The sequence below is a fragment of the Oryzias melastigma genome, linkage group LG8 (genome assembly GCF_002922805.2).
Source record: "Oryzias melastigma strain HK-1 linkage group LG8, ASM292280v2, whole genome shotgun sequence".
In the NCBI taxonomy this organism is placed as follows: domain Eukaryota; kingdom Metazoa; phylum Chordata; class Actinopteri; order Beloniformes; family Adrianichthyidae; genus Oryzias; species Oryzias melastigma.
In genome coordinates, this window is record NC_050519.1 from 18,468,460 (window position 1) to 18,488,530 (window position 20,071).

The 20,071-nt window shown below is 36.1% G+C and overlaps 1 protein-coding gene across 2 annotated transcripts; it reads left to right on the forward strand.

Moving 5' to 3' along the window:
* Positions 1–43: 43 nt before the first annotated feature.
* Positions 44–19,517, forward strand: LOC112146754 (zinc finger CCCH domain-containing protein 7B). 2 transcript variants are annotated; one of them, XM_024272734.2, is made up of 22 exons: positions 44–330; positions 522–588; positions 740–776; positions 1,774–1,971; positions 5,070–5,228; positions 5,308–5,388; positions 6,084–6,135; positions 6,233–6,396; positions 9,471–10,035; positions 11,646–11,707; positions 11,784–11,862; positions 11,931–12,092; positions 13,427–13,638; positions 13,803–13,903; positions 13,996–14,177; positions 15,256–15,341; positions 15,441–15,595; positions 17,378–17,483; positions 18,510–18,618; positions 18,710–18,846; positions 18,929–19,098; positions 19,192–19,517. In XM_024272734.2, exons 2-22 carry the CDS (start codon positions 530–532, stop codon positions 19,370–19,372), a joined length of 3,057 nt encoding a protein of 1,018 aa, XP_024128502.1. In that variant the 5' UTR covers positions 44–330; positions 522–529; the 3' UTR covers positions 19,373–19,517. The 2 variants fall into 2 exon arrangements, with proteins under 2 accessions (XP_024128502.1, XP_036069233.1); XM_036213340.1 differs by lacking the exon at positions 44–330 and having other exon boundaries at positions 358–588.
* Positions 19,518–20,071: the final 554 nt, after the last annotated feature.

A 20,071-nucleotide genomic window follows, 5' to 3' on the forward strand; every position in this document is an offset into this window, starting at 1 on the left:
TCGAGAACACTTGTTTTGCTTGTTATTTCGACATTTCTGCCAGCAGAGGGCGCCCCCTTCCAGAATTACTCCTACTTGTCTGTGACGTCATCCCGTTCAGTCACGTGACGAGCGGATCGCTGCAGAGAGATCTGCAGCTGGAAATCGAAACTTTACATGGGCGATGTACAGAAACGCCACCGGGCACCAAACCTCCGCGTGTTTTCTCGGTTTTTCTTAAACATATCTTCGTTTTAGCTCGGCAAATAGTTCGCGGTATTTTTTTTGAGCTCACTCACCACTTGTTTTTAAACTTTGGGTCGGTTCAATGAACTTCCTCTCTTCCATCAGGTATGTGTTTTTACTAAAATTGACGCTGGAGTGCCTTGATAAGCATGGGGCATGCTAGCTAACTTTGCTATCAAATTCTGCCAGTCATAGTTTTAAATTTCATCGTGAAATTGGGGTTGCTCTTTGTACCCACTATTGATGCCTTTTTTTTTTAATATATAATTTTATTTTATTTTTTATCCCCCCTCCAGCGAGGAACATGGACCCTACCAGAGAAAAACGCAAGGAGGACATTAGGAAGGCTCTGGCTTTTATACAGTAAGATTATATGCATGTTAATTTTATATTTCACAGTAAACGTGCACAAAATGAAACTGACACTGCACCCCCTTTCTCCTCCATCACCACCACCACCTCCTCCTTCACCTGAATACTTTTAATTTCCTCTAACAAGTGTGTCCTCCCTCAGGTCCTCCCTTGCTTACCCAGATCCAGAAGGCTATCAGGTAACACATCTTTTCCCCTTTTAGCACTTGCTCAAAATATTTGGAGGGAACTTTATTCATATTGTTGTTCTTATAAAAAAAAGATCTTTGAATTAAAGTTGTCACAAATAACTGTGTCCTTTGTGTTTACAAGTAGGTTGCTTATCTTTAAGTGTTGACGATCAAGCTTTGTAGATAAATGTTTCTAGAATGTTCACCACATCATGTTCCAGCAAAACAATGCCATCCTCATTCTACCTTTACAACCGGAGGCGTATCCCATTATCCTACCCAGGTCAGAGTAACGAAACAAAGCAAAATGAAACTACACAAGAAGACAACAAATGTAGTCATACAAACGATTCCTTTAGTGTCTAAAAGGGAGGAAATAAAACAGTTCAAAGATCAAGCCAATTTGAATGTATTTATAGCCTTAAACTTATGTAATCAAGCAACTATAAATATAGTTTATACAAAAAAATGAACTGATGTAAAATATTTACTGAAGGATTGTAGTCTATTTTTGAGATAATAATAATGCATATTTAGTATAAAACAGTCTCTCTACTGATTTTATTTATTTGTTTTATTTTTGAGATTGAATCTATTCCTGTGAGTTTTCTGTGGTTTTATAGTCTAACCTGAATTACATTTGCAATATTTACTCACAGATATATGTTCTAATCCAAATGACTAATAATAAATGTATTATCTTTTCATCGTGAATCTTGCAAAGCAATAGATTACATGTAACATGTAGCTATCCACTTCTATCAAAAAATCCTGTTTTTAGCAGTAATTCTAATCCATATTAATAAAGAACATTTGGATAATTTCTAAAAGTCTGAAGCATATCTATAGACAGTTAGGTTTATTATTTCTCATATGTTATTAAAAATAGAAAACTATTAATAGAAGTTCTCGAAATGGCATGTAGTGTCAAAACTAGTTTGTATACGTCTTTATGACGTGCCTCTTGATGTCGATTTGTAAAATATTTTTGTTCTGCTCCTCCCAGGATTACCTGACCCAGTTGGTATGCAACCTGCTGGAGGAGGGAAACGCCTTCTTCAAGGACGGATTGTGGGAGCAGGCAGCCAGGGAGTTCACCGAGGGCTTGAATGTGTCGATCTACGCTGAATCAGAGGAGATCCAGATCCCTGAAGCTTTGCAGGAGAGCCTGTTTGTCAACAGAGCTGCTGCCTACCACAGCATGGTGAGGCGCGTTTTATTCCTCTATGTGTAAACATGCATTTTATTGTGCAACAGAGCATTTTAGGCTGCTATATAAAGGTCAGAGTTCCAGACAAACTGAAGTTATTTAAAGATATCATATGCAAACACGTCAACTTTAGAGCAGAACGGTTCTGTTTGCATTAACACTTTTAAATGTCAGCAATCACATTGAAGAACAATGATTGAAAAAGTTACATTTCTTGCATCATTTCTATTAATGATTACAGATTTCCAAAACAGAAACTACAGCCAGCAAAAACAGTCATCCAAGTCAGATGTAGATTTTAGCTCACGGTACTAGCGCTTCATGTGTTTAAAATGTGAAATCACATTAAAAATGTAAACATATATCTCTCATTTTATCAAGAAATGACTAAAAAGAAACTCCAGGATTTGTTGTCTTTCTGCTATCTGTTCTGTTTTATTATTTATTAACATAGTTTTATGCAAATTTATACACTGTCGTAGTTTATCTAAATGTCTGATTGGTTAAATCAGTGTTGTCAGTATACATTTGAAAGAAAAATTTAAAAAAATTAATTCAAAAAACATAATAATAAAATGCATTTTATAGGTATTGAAAGGACTTTAATACACATTTTTTCATGTTTTTGGTGACTAAATACTTTTTTGCCCTGCTGTAGCATATTTTTTGAATAAGATTTTATATATATATATATATATATATATATATATACCTTGTAACCTATATTGTAGGACCAATATTTACATCTATACTTTTTCTGAAGTTTAGTTTAATGAGTTAAATAAACTAGAAGCTGAAGAAATGTCAATGACCTCCAGTAATCTGTGGGTTCTGCTGATGTGACCTTGTTTTAAATATTAGTTAATAATAGTTTCCATGTTCTAATACTGTTAAAAATGTTTAAACCACAATTGACACTTTAGAAGTTCTAACATTTAAAGGAATATCAGAGTTCAGAGACATATTTTTCTTTAATTTTACGACCTCTTTCCTGCTAAATTCCATTCATTCATGATCTATTGTCTCCTCATCCTGTGTAGAGTCACTGGAGCGAGTCCCAGCTATCATGTGGTGGTGGGGGGGCAGGGTTCACAGTGACTCCTACAGAGGGGGGTTAGAGCCTTTTATCAACCTTTGAAAGGTGTTCTTAGGTGGACGCCGGGGGCTCAGAGTAAAACCTTTAATGCACATCTACAGATAAATCCCCAACTGGGAGTTGAACCGTCACTTTCTAATGTTGGGTGAATCCACCCCGCAGAGAAACTACCTCTAAAAGTTCCAAAAGAGTATATTGGGAAAAAAAAAAAAATAAACGAGTCAATATTAGAAATAATTGGCAAACGGTAAAAATCCTGTCGTTTCTTATCAGGATTTGATCTTCAGAGCTTCAAATTCTGCATTAAATTTGATATTTTCTTAGCTATTCGAATTTTATATAACAGATTCTAGAAGATTTTGCGAGTTTTAAAGTTAACAGAAATACCCAGAGAGATATTTTTACCCATAAGAGGTTGTTTTCAGGCTGAGGTCTTCCCCGCCCCCTCAGACAGGTAAGGGTTAAAGTGTGGATGCAGCAGTCTGACCCACACATACCACCCCATCAATCAGCTACTCTCTGTGTTTACTGAAGGACAGCGCAGATGTTTGTCTCCACAGCTGTGTGACCTTAAACTGCCCGATAATGGACGAAAGAGGGAAAGAAGTCTGACTTTTCAAATCTTAGCCTTCTTTGCTTCCTCTGAATGTGCACACACTGTGGAAGGATTCTGAAAGCGTGAAAACCGAAGCAACTTTATGATGTTTTATGCTTTTTGAATGCTGTACAAAGTCTGGATAAACAGCACAAAAGTTACACTGTAAAGAAATCCGACTTTTTTTCTACTTAATTTGAGGGAGGCTTTTCTGATCTCCTCCAGGCCTGAGGTGCTGCCTAAGCAGACGGCGCTTTCTTGTTAAAAAAAAATAGTTGGAAGTGTTTTATCTCTGTTTCAAGGTTGCTGTGTTCAACCCACACAAACTTCGACGAAGAAGAGCAAGAAAGTTTTGACTTGTTTTTAGGCTTTTACAAGTAAAAAGACATGTTAAAACAATGTCGTTTCTTCCCTTCATGTAATTATCCTGACACTCGAGGTCAAATGACCACAAGAAGCGGTCTATGGCGGCCCTAAACACTTTCAGTATTGTTTCAGCAGCAGAGAGGAACCCGACCTCTGGTTTGTTTTGACATTAAGCTCTTTTGTTGCATTCAGTCTAAAGCAATCCAGGTTTCAGAATCTGTTGGTGAAGTTCTTAATCTACCAGTTTATAAGTGTTTCCATTGGACTGGTATTATGGTTGATCATGTTTTTGCTGTATCACGTGTGCAGTCCTCTGTGATGGACCTTCCAAATGGTATTTTTCAATATCTATATGATTATTTTTTTTAATTTTGAAATGATTTTTTAATGGTATTAGATTTGATTAACAACTTGCCTCAAACAGATCGATCTGGTTGGATTGCAGGAAAATTAATAAATTTGTAAGTTGAGTCGATAAATCTCTAAAAATTAGTGCTGCAACAACATGATTGATCCTCCTAAATGGTGTCTAAACTTTTTGCAGCCATATTTTCAATCTGCACAGACTTCTAGACTATAAATGGCCCAAGTTTGCTCAAATGACACGTTTGATCTGGTTTTTCCTACAGACTGTGATATTTTTGTGTTCTTTGTTTCTGCAGAGGAAGTAACTGAAACACAACAAAGAAAAAGACAAACTGAAGTCCTTTCAAAAATAAAGTACAGCAAGCTTTCAAATCAGATTATTTTAAGTTTAATTGTTATTGTTTGCTCTTTTTTTTGGAAATGAAATACACATTATTATTATACACAGTATTATTGCTCCCAAAAATCATTAATAACATTTGATCAGTTATTCATGACTTGGTTGTTAGTTTTTGTATGAGTTTTAACACATTCTTGTTGCTTAAGCTCCACAGATGCTGAGTGTGATTCCAGCTCTACTTGCATAATTTGTTTTTGCTTTTTAAATCCTCTTTCCAGCAGTTTTCAGCTAAACTTTTGGTTAGAAATATTTTCATTTCCTCTCTGCAGGGAAAGTATGATAAAGGCATTGAGGACTGCGACAGCGCGCTGGAGGTGTGTAAGGAAAGCCGCAGAGCTCTGTACAGGAAGGCTCTGTGTCTGAAGGAGCTCAGGAGGTACAGGGAGGCGTACGACTGCACCTCTGAGTGTCTGCTCAGCTGTCCCGAGGTAAACAAAGCACAGAGCATCTTAGAATTTTACAGTTTGATCCTTTAGTGATGGAACTGTTTTTTTTTTTTTTTTCCAGGACAAGCAGGGGAAGGAGCTCGCTCAGGAGCTGACCGTCCTGTTGGGACTGAAAACCCGTAAGCCGTACGTGAGCACAAAGGTGAGAACAACGCAGAGGGAATTTATAATCTTCACCCATATTTTGTGATGTGGATGTAAATAATCACAAAAGAGGGGAAAAGTCAGTGTGCAAATTCTTTGATTTATTTCCTTTTAAAAAATAAAGTGAAAAAAAGTACGAGGACCGGAGTGCAGACTGATTCAAAAACTGTGAAGCTCTTCACCAACAATTTGCATGTTGGTCCTTATCTGATGTTGCTCCGCTCCATTCTGATGCATCCACTTGTAGACATAAAGATCCATGGATGTCTCAGTCTTCCTCATCTGAGTTGGTATCTGGCTCCAAACTGGATAATTCCAATATTGGTCTCCATTTTTGTTGCTCCGTTAATGTTAGGTTAGGGTTGGGAGGGCCTGTTAGCTAGCAGGAGAGTGTGTAAACATAGAGATCTCAGCAACGGGGAGGAGAAGGGGGGGGGTGCTCTGCACCAGCAGTTGAGCCTCTTATCCAATGAACTCCTACTGCTCTGCAGAAATTATGTCTCAGAAAACGACACAGATTGTTTGATTTTTGGCTAAAAATGGAATCATAAAAGACCACTGGGAACACTTTGAAAATAAAAAATACATATTGGGACTTCCACATCATGAATGGGGACAAATTTAAAACATACTGTCTGCATTTAAAAATACAAATATTTTAAGATCATTTTTGGTTTTCTTTTTTCCCTTCAGGCTTCTGTGCATAATCGGAAAAAAGGGACTCCGCAGGAAGCCGTTCCACCAGGCCAGCATACTTTATTAACTTCCAGATTAGGAGAATCCATTGAACATATTACAAGTCATGTAAAATTTCACATTTTTTTTGTTCTTTTTCTCCACAGTCAGCCTCTCCAGCATTCCACATCCCTCCCTTACTCCAGTCTGCAGCCGTCCCACCGGTTCGGAGCTTCCCGACAGTGTGGCGGTTGCAGATGATTCAGAGTTAATGGATGATGACTTAGACCGTCTGCTCGACTCTGTTTCAACACTGCAGGCGTCATCTGAGGTGAGTGAGATGTGCTTGTCCTTGGAGAGCAGCGTTTGCCACTGATAGCAGAAAAGATGGCCTCGGTCGGCTGCTTTGCTTTTGAAAATGTGAACAAGTTGGATTTTCTGACAAATGTTAGGATATGTGTCCTTATGTTGGATCTTGGGGATAGGTATGAGAACACCTAAGATGCAAAAAAATACAATCAACATGCAGCCATTTGGAAAAATAAGCAGTTTAATATCTAAATCTAATGATGCAGACTACTTTAAAATATATGAGTATAAATCCCATTGAAAGAGTAAACTTCAAGATTTATTCCTTTTCAAAAATTACATTTTAAGTCTGGAAAATCAACTGCAGGACTCATAATTAACCGTGATTGATTTATTTATTTTATTAAAATCATCACCAAATGAAACATTTTATAACCAAATAAGGTCAGTTATAGACCTATTTCACTGTGACGTAGACACAGTGAAATAGGGCCAGAAATGCAAATAGTTACTTCCAGTTTACGGGTTTAGAACGGCAAAGCTGACGGCTGAACGCGGTTTAGCACAATTTTACTTAAATAATAAAAGGTAACCTTACCAATTTGATCAGAAAAGTGTACAATATTTATAATAGGAATGTCCTGCCGAACTGTATTTTCATTTCCTCTCTTGGATTGTTCACAAATCTAAAAACAATTTGAATAATCCTTCAATATTTGAGGTTCTATTGAAAATATCGACCTTTCATTTGACCAGACATTATTCTAACGGGTTCTATTTTGCTTGATGTTATTTCCTCGTGTTTTAAGTACGATTGAGCACAAAAACATAGAAATTCATGTTGGCCTCACGTAATAGGCGCAGCCAAGATGTACATCGCTGCATGTTGACCGCGCATGATTTACCTGCGCTCAAGGGTAAATGTAGTTGTTCTATTAAGGGGTATTTGTTGTTTTTCAGGGTAATTGTAAAAACAGGAATGCTTTTAATAGGAATATTTAGTTGACGGTTTCAAGTGATTTTATCCTTGTTAAGCTTTATTGTGCCGCAGGGATGAGTCACGGTTATGAACAACAGCAGAGGGGAGCCACATCAGATAATAACGCAATAGTTATTCATTTTTATTTATTCTAAGACACGGTGAAATTGTCTTAGTTTAGCTCTGTCTCTTTAGTGATTTTTGTGAACACGGAAATGTAAGTAATTTTAACTGGACAGAAAAGATCTTCTGCAGCTCTACGTCTCATCCCCGTCATGTAAAGCTAGCGGTAGCATTAGCAATAATTCGAAGAAGAAAATCTTAACTATTTTCATAATCAAACAAGCATCATTCAGTGAAGTACCTGTAACCTTCCTCTAACTATGAGTGGGTTATCAGAGAGAAATAATCCATGACTGGTTTAATATCATCCACACGATTTTGGGGAGCAGCTGTAGAGCATTCTGCAGACAGGATGACTGACATTTGATCTAAGAGAGAAAAATGAATACAACCAGGTAGGACATTTATAAAATAAATATTGTACAAATTTGGGTTAGTTTACCTTTTATTGTTCACATAAAATTCCTTTAAACAGTGTTCAGGCGTCAGCTTTGACAGCTGAACTGTTCTAAACCCCTAAACCGGAGGTCACTTTGCACACTCGCCATTTATTGTTCTTCATTGTTCTTCATGAATTCATGTATTTAGTCTGTAAATAAGATTTTTTTAGAGGCAACCTTTTTCTGGGAGTGTATTTGCAAAAGGCAAGTCTGTGTGGATGCAGACTTGATCAACAGTAAATACACCTTCAAGTTGATTTGGTTCATGAGGCGTAAACAGGTTTAACTTCTATAACATTTATACCAAATTTAATTTGTAAGTTTCCCCTCACAGTCTTTGATCTGCAGATTTTAGAATTTATTTTGCCATTGGTCTCAGATTGCTTGTTTTTTAGGTAAAAGATCTGATGATGTCATATCCTGCCAAGATGGTGACTAGTACCAGAGGGCACCATAAAAACTAATAAGTCATTCTCAATTTTATGTAATAATTTTCCTTATTTAGTTAACAAAGTATTATATTCACAAAACTAAATTTAACATATAAGCTCTCATTTTTTTTACTTATTGACTCGAATTAAATTTTACATACAATCTATTTCCCCCAAATACGAACAAAAAATCAATTAAAACACAATTTTGCTCAGTTTTATAATTTAACATAACTGTATTTTTGTGTGTGTTCCCCCCCTGGCATTTATTTTATTTATTATGTTTTTTGTTGTTCACTGTATGTCATTTGTGTTTTGAATTTAAAAAACAAAACAAAGAAATGAACCAGTCACATGACCACACCTTTGGTCCATTTTATTTTTACAGTAGATGTTCAGAGTTTAAACTTTTAAAGCTTGTTTTTATGTTTCAGAACTTTTTGGTTACAAATAAAAATGTAAAATTATATTAACCTAGAAATGACTCAATATATTGAATTTATTTAATTGAAGTTGCATTTATCTCCACCCTTTTTAGCTGACTGAACTCTGTGAAATCCTTCTCTTTTGTTGTGTCATGCTGATTGCACAGGGTGCAGTATCGCCACCCTGTGGTTATATTTGGACAACACAGCCACTAAATGTTATAAAAGAAAAGCTTAAAAAAGCTTGCTGCAAATTTATCTTTTTATGATAAAAAAAAAGAATTGAGTAGCTTATCGGGTTAAGAAATCTGTTTTTTCAAAGTAAAAGCTTCCATGTCTTTGCAGGAACTTGTAACATTTACTTTAGTAAGAACTTTTTTGTATATATATCACTGTTTTTGCTCTCTATTTTTTATTGTATTAAATCTTTGTGGTGTTTGATAAATGCTGCTGATATGAAATTTTTATTGTATGAGTCCTTTTGGGATTTCTTTGTTCTTCAATGATCATGCTATCAATTTTTTTTCCCCAACCATTGCATGAACATTTTCAACATTTTTTTTCCCAATTTTTTAAAAAAATGAATACATTCTGATTCCTGATGGGTGTCTTTGTGGGATTTCATCTGTAGCAGTTGTTGCATTTCAGACCTTCAGCCTGTAGATCCTTTAAACTTGCTTCTCCATATTTCACCACAGGCAGCATTTTCATTCCCAGTCAGGACATCCACCTCCACTCACACACTTCCTCCTGTCCTCCCCGCTCCAACACCCCAGCTACCCCCCGCTTTTTTCAGCTCGGCCATAAGCCAGCTCAACTCCCTAGACTCCTTCACCAAAGATGAGAGCAGCTCCTCGGTCGCAGCCCTGGATCTCCTGGATGATCTGGGCGCTTCCAGTGGAGGCGCCTCCTCCGTGCTGCGGGCCCCCAAAGGGCTGGATGCCCTGGACTGCTTGGATTCCCTGGATAACGGAGTCCCACAGAGTCCTGTAGCTCCTGAGGAAGTTAGAGAGCCCACCACAGAACTGGATCCTGACGAGAGAGGTCTCGATGAGTTGCTGGATGAACTGAACACCCGGGAGACGCTCTTTGATCCAAGAGGTCTGAGTGGAGACGCTCCTAAATTTAGCAGTAAAGTTTTGGAACAGCTCGACCCGCTTGATGCTTTGGACTCCTTTCCTGCCTTGGAAAGTATTGGAGCTGCTTCAGCACCTGATCCTCACGACGGGGTTCTGGACTCCCTCTCGGATTTCGGCTCAAATGGTGAATATCATATTTTGTTATTATTTTCTTAAAGATCTTATTACTCCTGGGTTGTAAAAAGAGAAAAAAATAGAAAAAAGTCAAATTTTTCTGCTATTTTAAACTAACCTTTTAGTTTTCAAAGTTCTTGTTTATTTTTAATCAGAATTAATTCTTGACATCCATTTTTTGAGTTTCAATGACTCTTAAAAACAAAGAAAAAGGTTTCAGAGATTAAACAAAAACAGATAAATGTGTAAAAGAAGGAAAAAGTGTATTTTAAGATTTCAGAAATCTGTTTCTTTCTTAAAAACATTGACCACTAGAATTACTAAAATTACAAGGGTAGTGTATCCAGAATGTAGGAAAATGAGGTAAGCCGCTGATGGAAAAGTATTTAGAAAAAAAGAAGAAATATTAGATATTAGTTTTTTTTCTTTTTGAGAAAAAGATGATGGACTTCATGTTTTTTAATGGTTAAATCACATTAATCTTTTTTTCGAAAAATGCATAATCAGTTGTTTAAATCCAAGTACAGATTTTCAATGTCAATTATTTTGTATTTTTTAGGATATAAATATGCTGTCATTCAGTTTTTTTATGAAAAAAATCATAATTCCTCCTTTGTTTAGTCAAAGTCGCTATAGACTGTTTTATGTAAACAGTTTCTTTTAGAAGGTAAAAATAAAAAATGAAAATAAAAAAAAATAAAAATAGCGCCGCTAGAGATTTTAGGCCCCATGAAAATAATTTTTGCAGCCCCCCCCTAACACAGCAGCAAAATCTGTTGATGCTGGTTTAAATAAATACACCAATAATGTCGTTGAAGTCCAGTGTTCTTAACAACTACAGATATGATTTATGAGTGGAGTTTATTAATTTAATCCTGGAAATAATTACAGGAAGGATTGATTGTATCAGATCTAGATCAGAATAATTCAAATTCAGATTTATCACAAATACTTTGAAATTGTTTTTTAGAGTTTGAATTATTTGTAAAATATCAATTATAGCTTCATTTGACATTTATGGACGATATATTAAAGTCTGTAAATATTCTTCTGTCACCATATACAGCATGTACATGTATAAAATATATGTGAACTTTGTTATAAATGCAACAGCTGAACCAGAGGTCTGCAACCTCTAACAGAACCGTCTGGTTCAGTTTCTTACAGACAGAACTGAACCAAAATCTCACTACATTCTTTATAAAAAATACAAAGTCTTTGTGGTCATTAGGCCAATTAATCAAAACATTTAACTTTTAAATATTCACAATAACTAAACTATAACAGGTTACGTTTCTCAATAGGCCACGTAACAATTTTGATGTAAGGTCCTTTCAAAATAAAATTCAGTATAGAGATCCTCCTAAAGCAAAAAATGTACCGTCACTTATTATGATGCAATTCTCTCATTTAAGAATTTTGCTTCTGAACAGAAACTAAAGGTTCTGCTGTGCAGCAGAAGAACATGTGCTTTAAACTTCATCTAATAATAAACAGTTCTAAACAGTACTCCTGTGATATTTGGCTGTGATATCTTGCTATGCAATAACAGAGCATTTATCAATGAGCCTGCAGATTTCTGCATTGAAGTTGGTGTCTTCTTCTGTCGCTTCTGTCCAGGTTTCCCGGAGTTTCACCTTCCTGCCCCTGTGCTCACACCATCTCCAGAAAACCTCTGCAAAGTGAGACTGACTGCATCCCCTTGCTAGTTGATTGTTTAGTTGAGTCTGACTGAAGTCTGGTTCTCTCTGTGGACAGAAGAAAGATGAAACCTTCAACCCTCTGTCCTCCACGCACGAGTTCCTACGGGCCTGCTCCACCTGTTTCCCTCGAGAAGGTGTGTTAGCTCTCCAGCAGATGAGACCTTCAGGTTTTCATGGAGTAACCATATCGCTCCATTCCCAGGTGTAGGGATATACACGTTTGTTCACAAACCAGACCTGGTCCACAGCTGTAAGCGAGATGTTCTGTTGTGCCGACGGAAGGATGCCTTTTCCAAGGAGTGGACCAGGGTGCGGCGTCTCCCCTTCAAGGTTTCCTTCTCTGGCCCGTTTGTACTTTGTAAAGGTAAAAGGAGACAGCTTCTTCTTCTTCTTCTTTTGCATGTTTACTCTGTCTTCATAACAACTGGTTGACATAAAAAAATCCCACAATTTTACTCATTTACATTTTAAACAGCAATTCATGACATGATTCTCTGTTTCCTCTAGAACAGGATGTTTTAATGTAAAAAAACTGTATTTTATTTACTTCCTGCATGATGACCTCACCGAGTTCTTCATATTGGCCTTTCATTAGCTTTCTATAAATGTTAGGAAGGTTTTTACAGCTTTGTTTTTTCATGACTGATTTCACTGATTAGTGACGATTCAGTGGCAGACTTGAAACTCTAATTATGTGCGTCTGTATGAGGAAAAAAACTGTCCAAAGTAGAAAAAGTAGAAAACAGCCATATTTGGAAGTATTATAGAAGATCATGACTCTCACTTCCACTTTTGGAGTGTAGCAAACAGCATGATTCGTAGTTGTGAATTAAAAAAATCCCACTTAAATTATGTTTTGATCTATTGTAGACGCCAGAAGTCTTATCATTTTAATTCTGATGTCTTTAGTAAAAACAAACTGTCATATTCTTGGATATAGTTTCTCCAGAGTATCAGTAGTTCATCAGAAATTTGTTTCCAAGTTATGAGCAGAACTGCAGGTATGAAGCAACCCCGCCCCCACTTCCCGTCCCCACTGCAGATCTGGGAGCGTTTCATCACTGCTAACTGCATTTTTTTTGTCTGCTCCTTTTTTTCAAATTTGAATAAAGAAAACTCAGAATTGTCATTCAAAGTTTATTTAATGTATAATGAGAAAATACCACAAGAACATGTTAGAAACACCAAAAACACACACTTTCATTGGAGTGAAATAATAAAACCTACTGCTCTGAAATGTCAAAGCATTCTAAAGGTTTACTCACTTTTCAACAGGTTCTCATGTATTTAAATACAGTTAATTATGGTCTTTTGTGTTAAGTTTCAAGAACATCTCCTCTCTTTTACTTCCTTCACCTGCTTTCATCGTAGAGCTGAGACATTTAGGAAGCCTAACTCTGCTAACTCTGACTCCTTTTGTTTTTTAAATTGACTTTTTTTCCAAAAATGTGCTTTAACACTTGTCTTTCAATTTTATTCTACTTCTAAATCTGAAATCCTCTCTGATTTATTTCAACAACAATTGCTTCAACAAAATATGGGCAAACAATTTATGTCAAACATTATAAACATATTAATCACTAATTTGTCTTTCTCTTTTCTCAGGTTTTGTGGTAAAGCAGCTCAGAGATCTAACATGTTCAAGATGAGTTTGTGTTCATGAGATCATTTCTTTTTTTTATTTCCTGTGCTGTGCAGAGGTGCTGAAGTCGGATTTGGGTCTGTGTAAATACGGGGAGAACTGCACATTCGCCTACAACCAGCTGGAGATAGATGTCTGGACAGAAGAGAGGAAGGGGACTCTGGACAGGAATCTTCTGTTCGGGACAGAGGATGGAAAACTGGATCCTGTCAACAGCATCATCTACCTCCTGCGGGAAAACAAGGGGATGTTCATTTTCCTGTGTCAGGTTAGCTGCTGTATCTGTTGTCAGAGACTTTAAATCAAATTCCTTGTAGATTCTGAGATTTTTCTTGAAGGACTTCTACGAGTGAAGATAACAGATATGTTTAATCCTAATTCAAATCAGTTTAATAAATAATATCATTATTTTTTTCTTAATTTTCTCTGTAGGAGTGCTATGACAACAAACCCAGGATCATCAGCAGACGCTCCAGTAAAAAAAATGCTCTCTGCTCCAACCTGGATTCTCCTCATAACTTCAGTGCCAACAAGTCAGTCTTGGATGTTACTATAAACATGTTTGCTAACTTTTAACTCACTGTTTGTGTTTAAACCCTCTGATTTTGTCTTCTGTGACTGTCAGATGTTTGGTGTTTGTGGTGAGTAAGGTCACTGTGAACTACAATAAGGTCCGCCCTCTCAGCGCCCTGTGCCAACTGGATTTGTGCCGTCCAGCCATCCGGTACGGCTGCCAGAGAGAAGACCTCTGTCGTCACGCCCACTCTGTCATCGAGCTCAAAACCTGGAAGATTCAGCGCTGCACAGGTGAATACTACAAACATCGTCACAAATTCTAAATTGTTAGGCACAGCTTTTTACAAATGTCTGTTTTTTATTCCTATATTTACATTAATTTCAGCTTTAAACCCACTTCTCATGTGGTTTGATTTAGTTGTGTTTGCATTTTATTTAAAGTTGTATTGTGTTCTTATGTGTATTTAATGTTTTCAGCTTGTTTTCTGCTTTTTTACTACTTTTTATTTATTTCTGTTTCAGTTGGGAGAATTCAAAGCGAGAATTTCTTATTTAAGATTTTTTTTTTAATGCTATACCAGGGTTCTACAACCTTTACCACTAAAAGAGCCATTTGGTCCAGTTTCTTACTTACCAAAACCCACAGAGAGCCACAAAGTCCCACTATATCTTTGAGAAAAATCACTTTATTTGTGTTAATGCGGCCATTAATCTATTTATTTATAAAAGACAGCTTTTTAAGTATTTACAATAATTTATTATGAAAGTATAACATTTTTCTATATGCATAAAGACTTAAACTTCTTTACTTTGTACAGCAGCACATACAAAATCCTTTCAAAATAAAGCACATCCTGTGTCAAATAAGATCCTCCTGCTGCAGCAGATTTACTTGGTAACTAGGTGTCATGGTGCAGCATGTTTATGATAAATATATTTATGTATTTATTAGATACTTTTTTAAATAAATGAGTGAGTTTAACTCAGATTTATGAGACACTAAATGAACATTTTGTCACTAGGGTTTCACAGATTAAATTTGTCTTTTGACCCTGAAAGTTATTTTATTTACATCACACGTTAAAGTATTAGAGCTCATAAATAACAGAAGTCATAAATAAATGTATAACTTCAAGTGTCAACTTCATACCATCTTGGTTTGAAAGATTTCTATTTGCTTCCTCATTAAATGTTTATTATGTGAAACAAATCAGCGAAATTTTAGAGCTCTAATTTTATTAATTGTATTTGTTTTTTTTTTTTGAAGACCTGATTCTGGCTTACATTTTAAGAAATAAAGCAGCGCCTCATTAAAACAGATATATACTGTTTTTTGTCTTTTTAAAGTCTTTACAACTGTTTTTTGCAGGTATTAGCTGTGATGAGATTGTGAAAATATCCAAAGAGTATTACGATAAACAGGAGCAACATGCAAACAAGAACAAAGTGAACAGAGTAAGAAATTCTGAATGAATTTTTACTTGATTTAAGTCTGATCTGTGTTTAATGTGAGCCCTGATGAGGTAATCCTCATACTTATGTTACTATTTACAGCTTTCTTCTGGAGGACGCCAGTCCAACGGAGGAGGAAAAGACACCAAGAGTCTGAATATGAGGATGAAGTTTGTGTGTGCATTGTGCTTGCGGGGGGGCCTCACCAGTGAGCCAGACAAAACCCTGAAATACTGCAAGTCCAAGTCCAGACACGCGTGAGGAACTCGATTCTTTCTTGTTACATTACTTCTTCTCTGCCAGATAAAACTCATTAGATACTATAAATTCAATAATAACACATTTCCTTCTTTATTTAACACCAGGAATAATTAAATGTTCACCAACTAAACATATAATTAGTTTTAGGTCTTTTAAAGTCATACATTTGCTCTTTACCTGTAAATATGGAGGGATGCACTTTCTTGCTCAAGATTTTATTTTACAGACTCCTCCCGATAGAAATCATGTTTTTTGTGTTATTTACATTAGCATTTAAAATTTTAGCATTTTTCTCAACATGGAGAGCAAATATAAAGAAAATTAAGCTTAAAATATCATTTTTTCACTGATCCGCGGACATCTTCGTTTTGAGTTAGCATCTGGCTCTAAACTGTACGGCTGCATAGCTCTTATACTGCTCGCCAGTTAGGTTGAGTTTTTTTAGCTAACAGGAGAGATCATAAACAGATGGATGATGGGAAGTGGGGAAGGGCTTACTCTGCACCAACACCCACCCACAACTCAGAAACTGTTATTTTCTAGAAACTATGTCCTTGAAAATGACAGGTTTTGTGATTTTGGTTAAAATGTGAATAATCAAAATAAAAGACCACTGGGAACTCTTTTACAGAGTAGATCAAAAGATGATTGGAGTCAATCTTTAAGAATGACAAACTTTTTTTCACCATCTAACAACTTTAAGAGGTTACAAAAGCAATAAAATATTTGTTACATTTAATATTAGTTAAAAAACTTGTTCTAGAACAGTGGTCCCCAACCTTTTTGTCGCTGCGGACCGGTCAACCCGTGAAGGTTTTACCACGGCCCGGGGGGGTGGCGTGATGTGTACATGGGTGTAGTATATTTAAGAGATCATCTCATCAAAAAAGATGAAATAAATAGGAACAAAATGTTACACACACATAAATCAATTATTGATGCTAAAAAAAATCTCAATAGTTTAAAAAATAGGGACCGTCTAATCCATTATTTATTAAATTAAAACTATTAAAACTTTATGATCTTATAAACTTTAATATTTTGAAATTTATGTATATAGTAAATATAAAATTCCTTCCTCATAATTTAATGAAAAGATAAATGAAAAAAAAAGTAAATTTAATCTGAAAGGGCATGAAATATTTGTTAAACCAAAACACAGAATACTGCTAAAGAACGATGTGTATCAGTATATGGAGTAAAAAACTGGAATAGAGCGTAGAAATGAAAATGCTACAACGGTATCAAGTTATAAAAACTACACTAAAAACAGTATTATCAATGACTATAAAGCTATCTAAAACAAATAACAATCACTCATCCCAGAGGTATGATGTTCATTTCACACTGGTTGATGTTGTAATTATAAGATTTGTTTTTTTTTTCTTTCCCAAGCTTCTCTTATTGAATACTAAATCGGCCGAATGCTTGTGTATCAGTATCTTTCTTTATTTATTGATTGATTTATTGATTGTTAAAAGGGGCAGAAAAAATAATACATAATACAAAAAAAAATTCTCCCGCAGCCCAGTGGCAAGTGGTTGGGGACCACTGTTCTAGAAGACATCAGTGAACTCCTAAATCCCTAGAAGTGAGCAAGAATAACTGAAGAGAAATCTTATAACAAGTTATTAACATGCCTGAATATTTGTTTACTTTACAAAAATGTTGGATTATTCTTTCACCGGGTTTCATATTTTACTGGGTGTGTTTTTTTTAGTTTTTTTTTTATCTTCTATGCTTTAATAAAACTTCTCTCTCTATGTTTTCTCCTTCAGGTGGACCAAAGACCAAAGAGTGCTGCTGGTGCTGTCCTCAGAGAGAAACAAATGGGTTCAGGTCCGACCTCTGCCACACACCAAGAACTTCCCGTTCTACTACGATGTAGGTTTGGTTCCTGAAATTTCAGGAAGTCCTCTTGATCAACACTCATGATCCTTCCATTATCTGAATCCTATTCTTATTACAGTGTTTATGCATTCAAATGAGACTCGAAACTATTATCATACGGCATTTTAAAACTTTTGACTGCATATTCGAATAAAGATGAATTCATCTGCAGATTTAAACTTCACATCGTTAGTTACTGCCACCTACAAATGTGTTACAAATGCAGATTTTTATGAATTTTATCTCAATTAAGAATAAACTATCTCTCTGTTTGCACATTATATTGAGTGAACATTTTATCTGGACAAAGTTTTTCTTATTGTCAGACGCTTGAATCATTTCCAGTTCAGTATGTTGATGGAAGTGTGGTTTATAGTGAAACAGCTAAATGAACAAAAAGGAACATATATTACAAACTTCATTGCATTTTTCCATATTTTTGGGCCCAAATTTACCATATATAAGAACAAAACTGTGAAAAGAAATATTAAAAGCCATCAGATTTAGCATAGTTTATTATTGTTAGATTGTTGATGATTTTAGAAATACATTTTGTTGCAAACTGACATCTGATCGAAGGTTTTGCTTTAAATTAAAAAAAAAGTGAAGTTTATTCATAGTTACATTGAATTAAATAATTGATAAACCTAATATTTTCTTGTAATGGCAATTTTTGAATTCATAAAATGAAAGATATTGTTTTTAAAGATCCAAAAAAGGGAAATCCAACAGTAACATCACTGAACACTTTCGCTAATATCCTTTTTGAAGTTAATAAAGTGTTGACTCTCTTTTGATACATTTTAAGCTGATCTTGAACACCCAACTGTTTATTCAAATTAAAACGTTTTAATAAAAGTGGCTACAACTCTGAAATCTTGTGGAATTTCTGCTACCGGTTAATGATTTTCAGCCGCCATCTTGCCTGCAGCCAGGTCCTCTTGAATGATTTGGGAACATTTATCTGCTCATTTGTTGTGGGATTGTTGTTTATTATTGTTTATTCTTTCCCGGTCTCAGATGTGCGCTCAGATCCTGGAAAAGAAGAAGTGTAACTATACTGGTAACTGCACTTTTGCTCACAGCCAAGAGGAGAAGGAGATGTGGATGTACATGAAGAATAATAACTGTGAGCTTATCTTCAAGCTTTAATACCTTTTGTATGTGTTAGATACAGGAAACGAGTGACATGTTTTATTGTTGGGCTTTTCCCTCTGCAGTGCGGGACATGCAGCAGGTTTATGACATGTGGCTGGCATTAGCTGCACAAAGCAAGCAAGCAGAGGAGGCTCCATCGGACCATTCAAACTTTGAGGAGAGATGCATCATCATGCCAACCGACTATGCCGACCAGCTGGTGAGTGAAGCGCGCCGTGTCAGAGACGTTCTGCTGCCTGTGGGTTTGAGAGGAATCACAGTGGCTCTCATTTGTGTTTCAGAGCGGCTTCCACTGCCGCCTGTGTGGGAAGCACAGCAACAGTCAGCGCCAGTGGCAGCAGCACATTTCCTCTGAGAAGCACAAGGACCGAGTGTTCAGCTGCGAGGGAGAAGACGAGGCTCTAACGTGGCGCCACCGCTTCCCTGGAGTCCACTTAGATATCTGTCCCAAGTACAACTTTTTTTTTCTGGCGTCAGAAAAAACATTTGGTTTCTTACAGATACAGATGTGTTGTTCAACTGTGCATTCATGTGTGGTTTCCAGGTTGGAAGGAGGATGTTCTGATGGAATGAGCTGCGACTTTGCCCACAGCGCAGAGGAGCTGCAGGAGTGGATCGAGAGGCGTGATTTCCTGCGTCAGAAGCTGGCCAAAGCCAGAGAAGACATGCTCATCATGCCTGACGAGTTAGACTTTGGAAAATTCAACTTTTTACTTCAGGATTGAGAAAATGACAACTTCCGAGTTAGCAATTTTAATTTTTCCATGATGTTTCAAACTTAAAGCAAAATGCTCATTTGAGTTGTGGAGTATTTCCAGCAAACTGAAACTTGAATAATAAAGAATGTGTCTTTCCCTCCTTGGAAAACAACCCACGGTTTACTTTGAGTTAGTAAATATTTTAATTTGTCTTAAATGTGTTTTTTGCTTTCGTCAACTCCGTTGTTTCTATAGACTTTGGGGGTGAAAATCCTTCAGGTTATTTGTCTATTTCCACATATCAACAATATAAGCAGAGAGTTGAAAACTTATTTTTGTCAAATAAAATAGTTTTTGCTAATTATCTTGAAGTCCAGTTTGTATTTGTGGCTCAAAATACCATATTTGTGTGTTGCCATGGAAACTTTTTTATTATAACACTAATTATATATTTTTATTTATCAGAATTTGAAAGAAATTCAGAGGGCAACTCAAGTTTGGAGATACAAATGCATTTTTCGCTATTATTTTTTAAAAGGAGATCACAGACGGCAAAGTCATGGTGGAAGAGAGTGTAGCCAGACAGCATGTGATGGTGGTGTGAGGATGACTGATGGTGAGGAAGGTAAAGAGGACAAGGACAGAGCCGATGATGACAGAGTGGTGGAAGTTAAGAGAAAACATACAGTGTGGCTTTTAAAATGGGCTTTTGAAGATCAGCCGAAG

What these genes read in the sequence shown, in the direction of transcription:
- LOC112146754 (XM_024272734.2), top strand. Translation starts at nt 530, where the DNA reads ATGGACCCTACCAGAGAAAAACGCAAGGAGGACATTAGGAAGGCTCTG. An exon ending in GCAGGAAGCCGTTCCACCAG is followed by an intron (nt 6,136 to 6,232) that starts GCCAGCATACTT and finishes TTTTCTCCACAG; the next exon opens with TCAGCCTCTCCAGCATTCCA. An exon ending in CACTGCAGGCGTCATCTGAG is followed by an intron (nt 6,397 to 9,470) that starts GTGAGTGAGATG and finishes ATTTCACCACAG; the next exon opens with GCAGCATTTTCATTCCCAGT.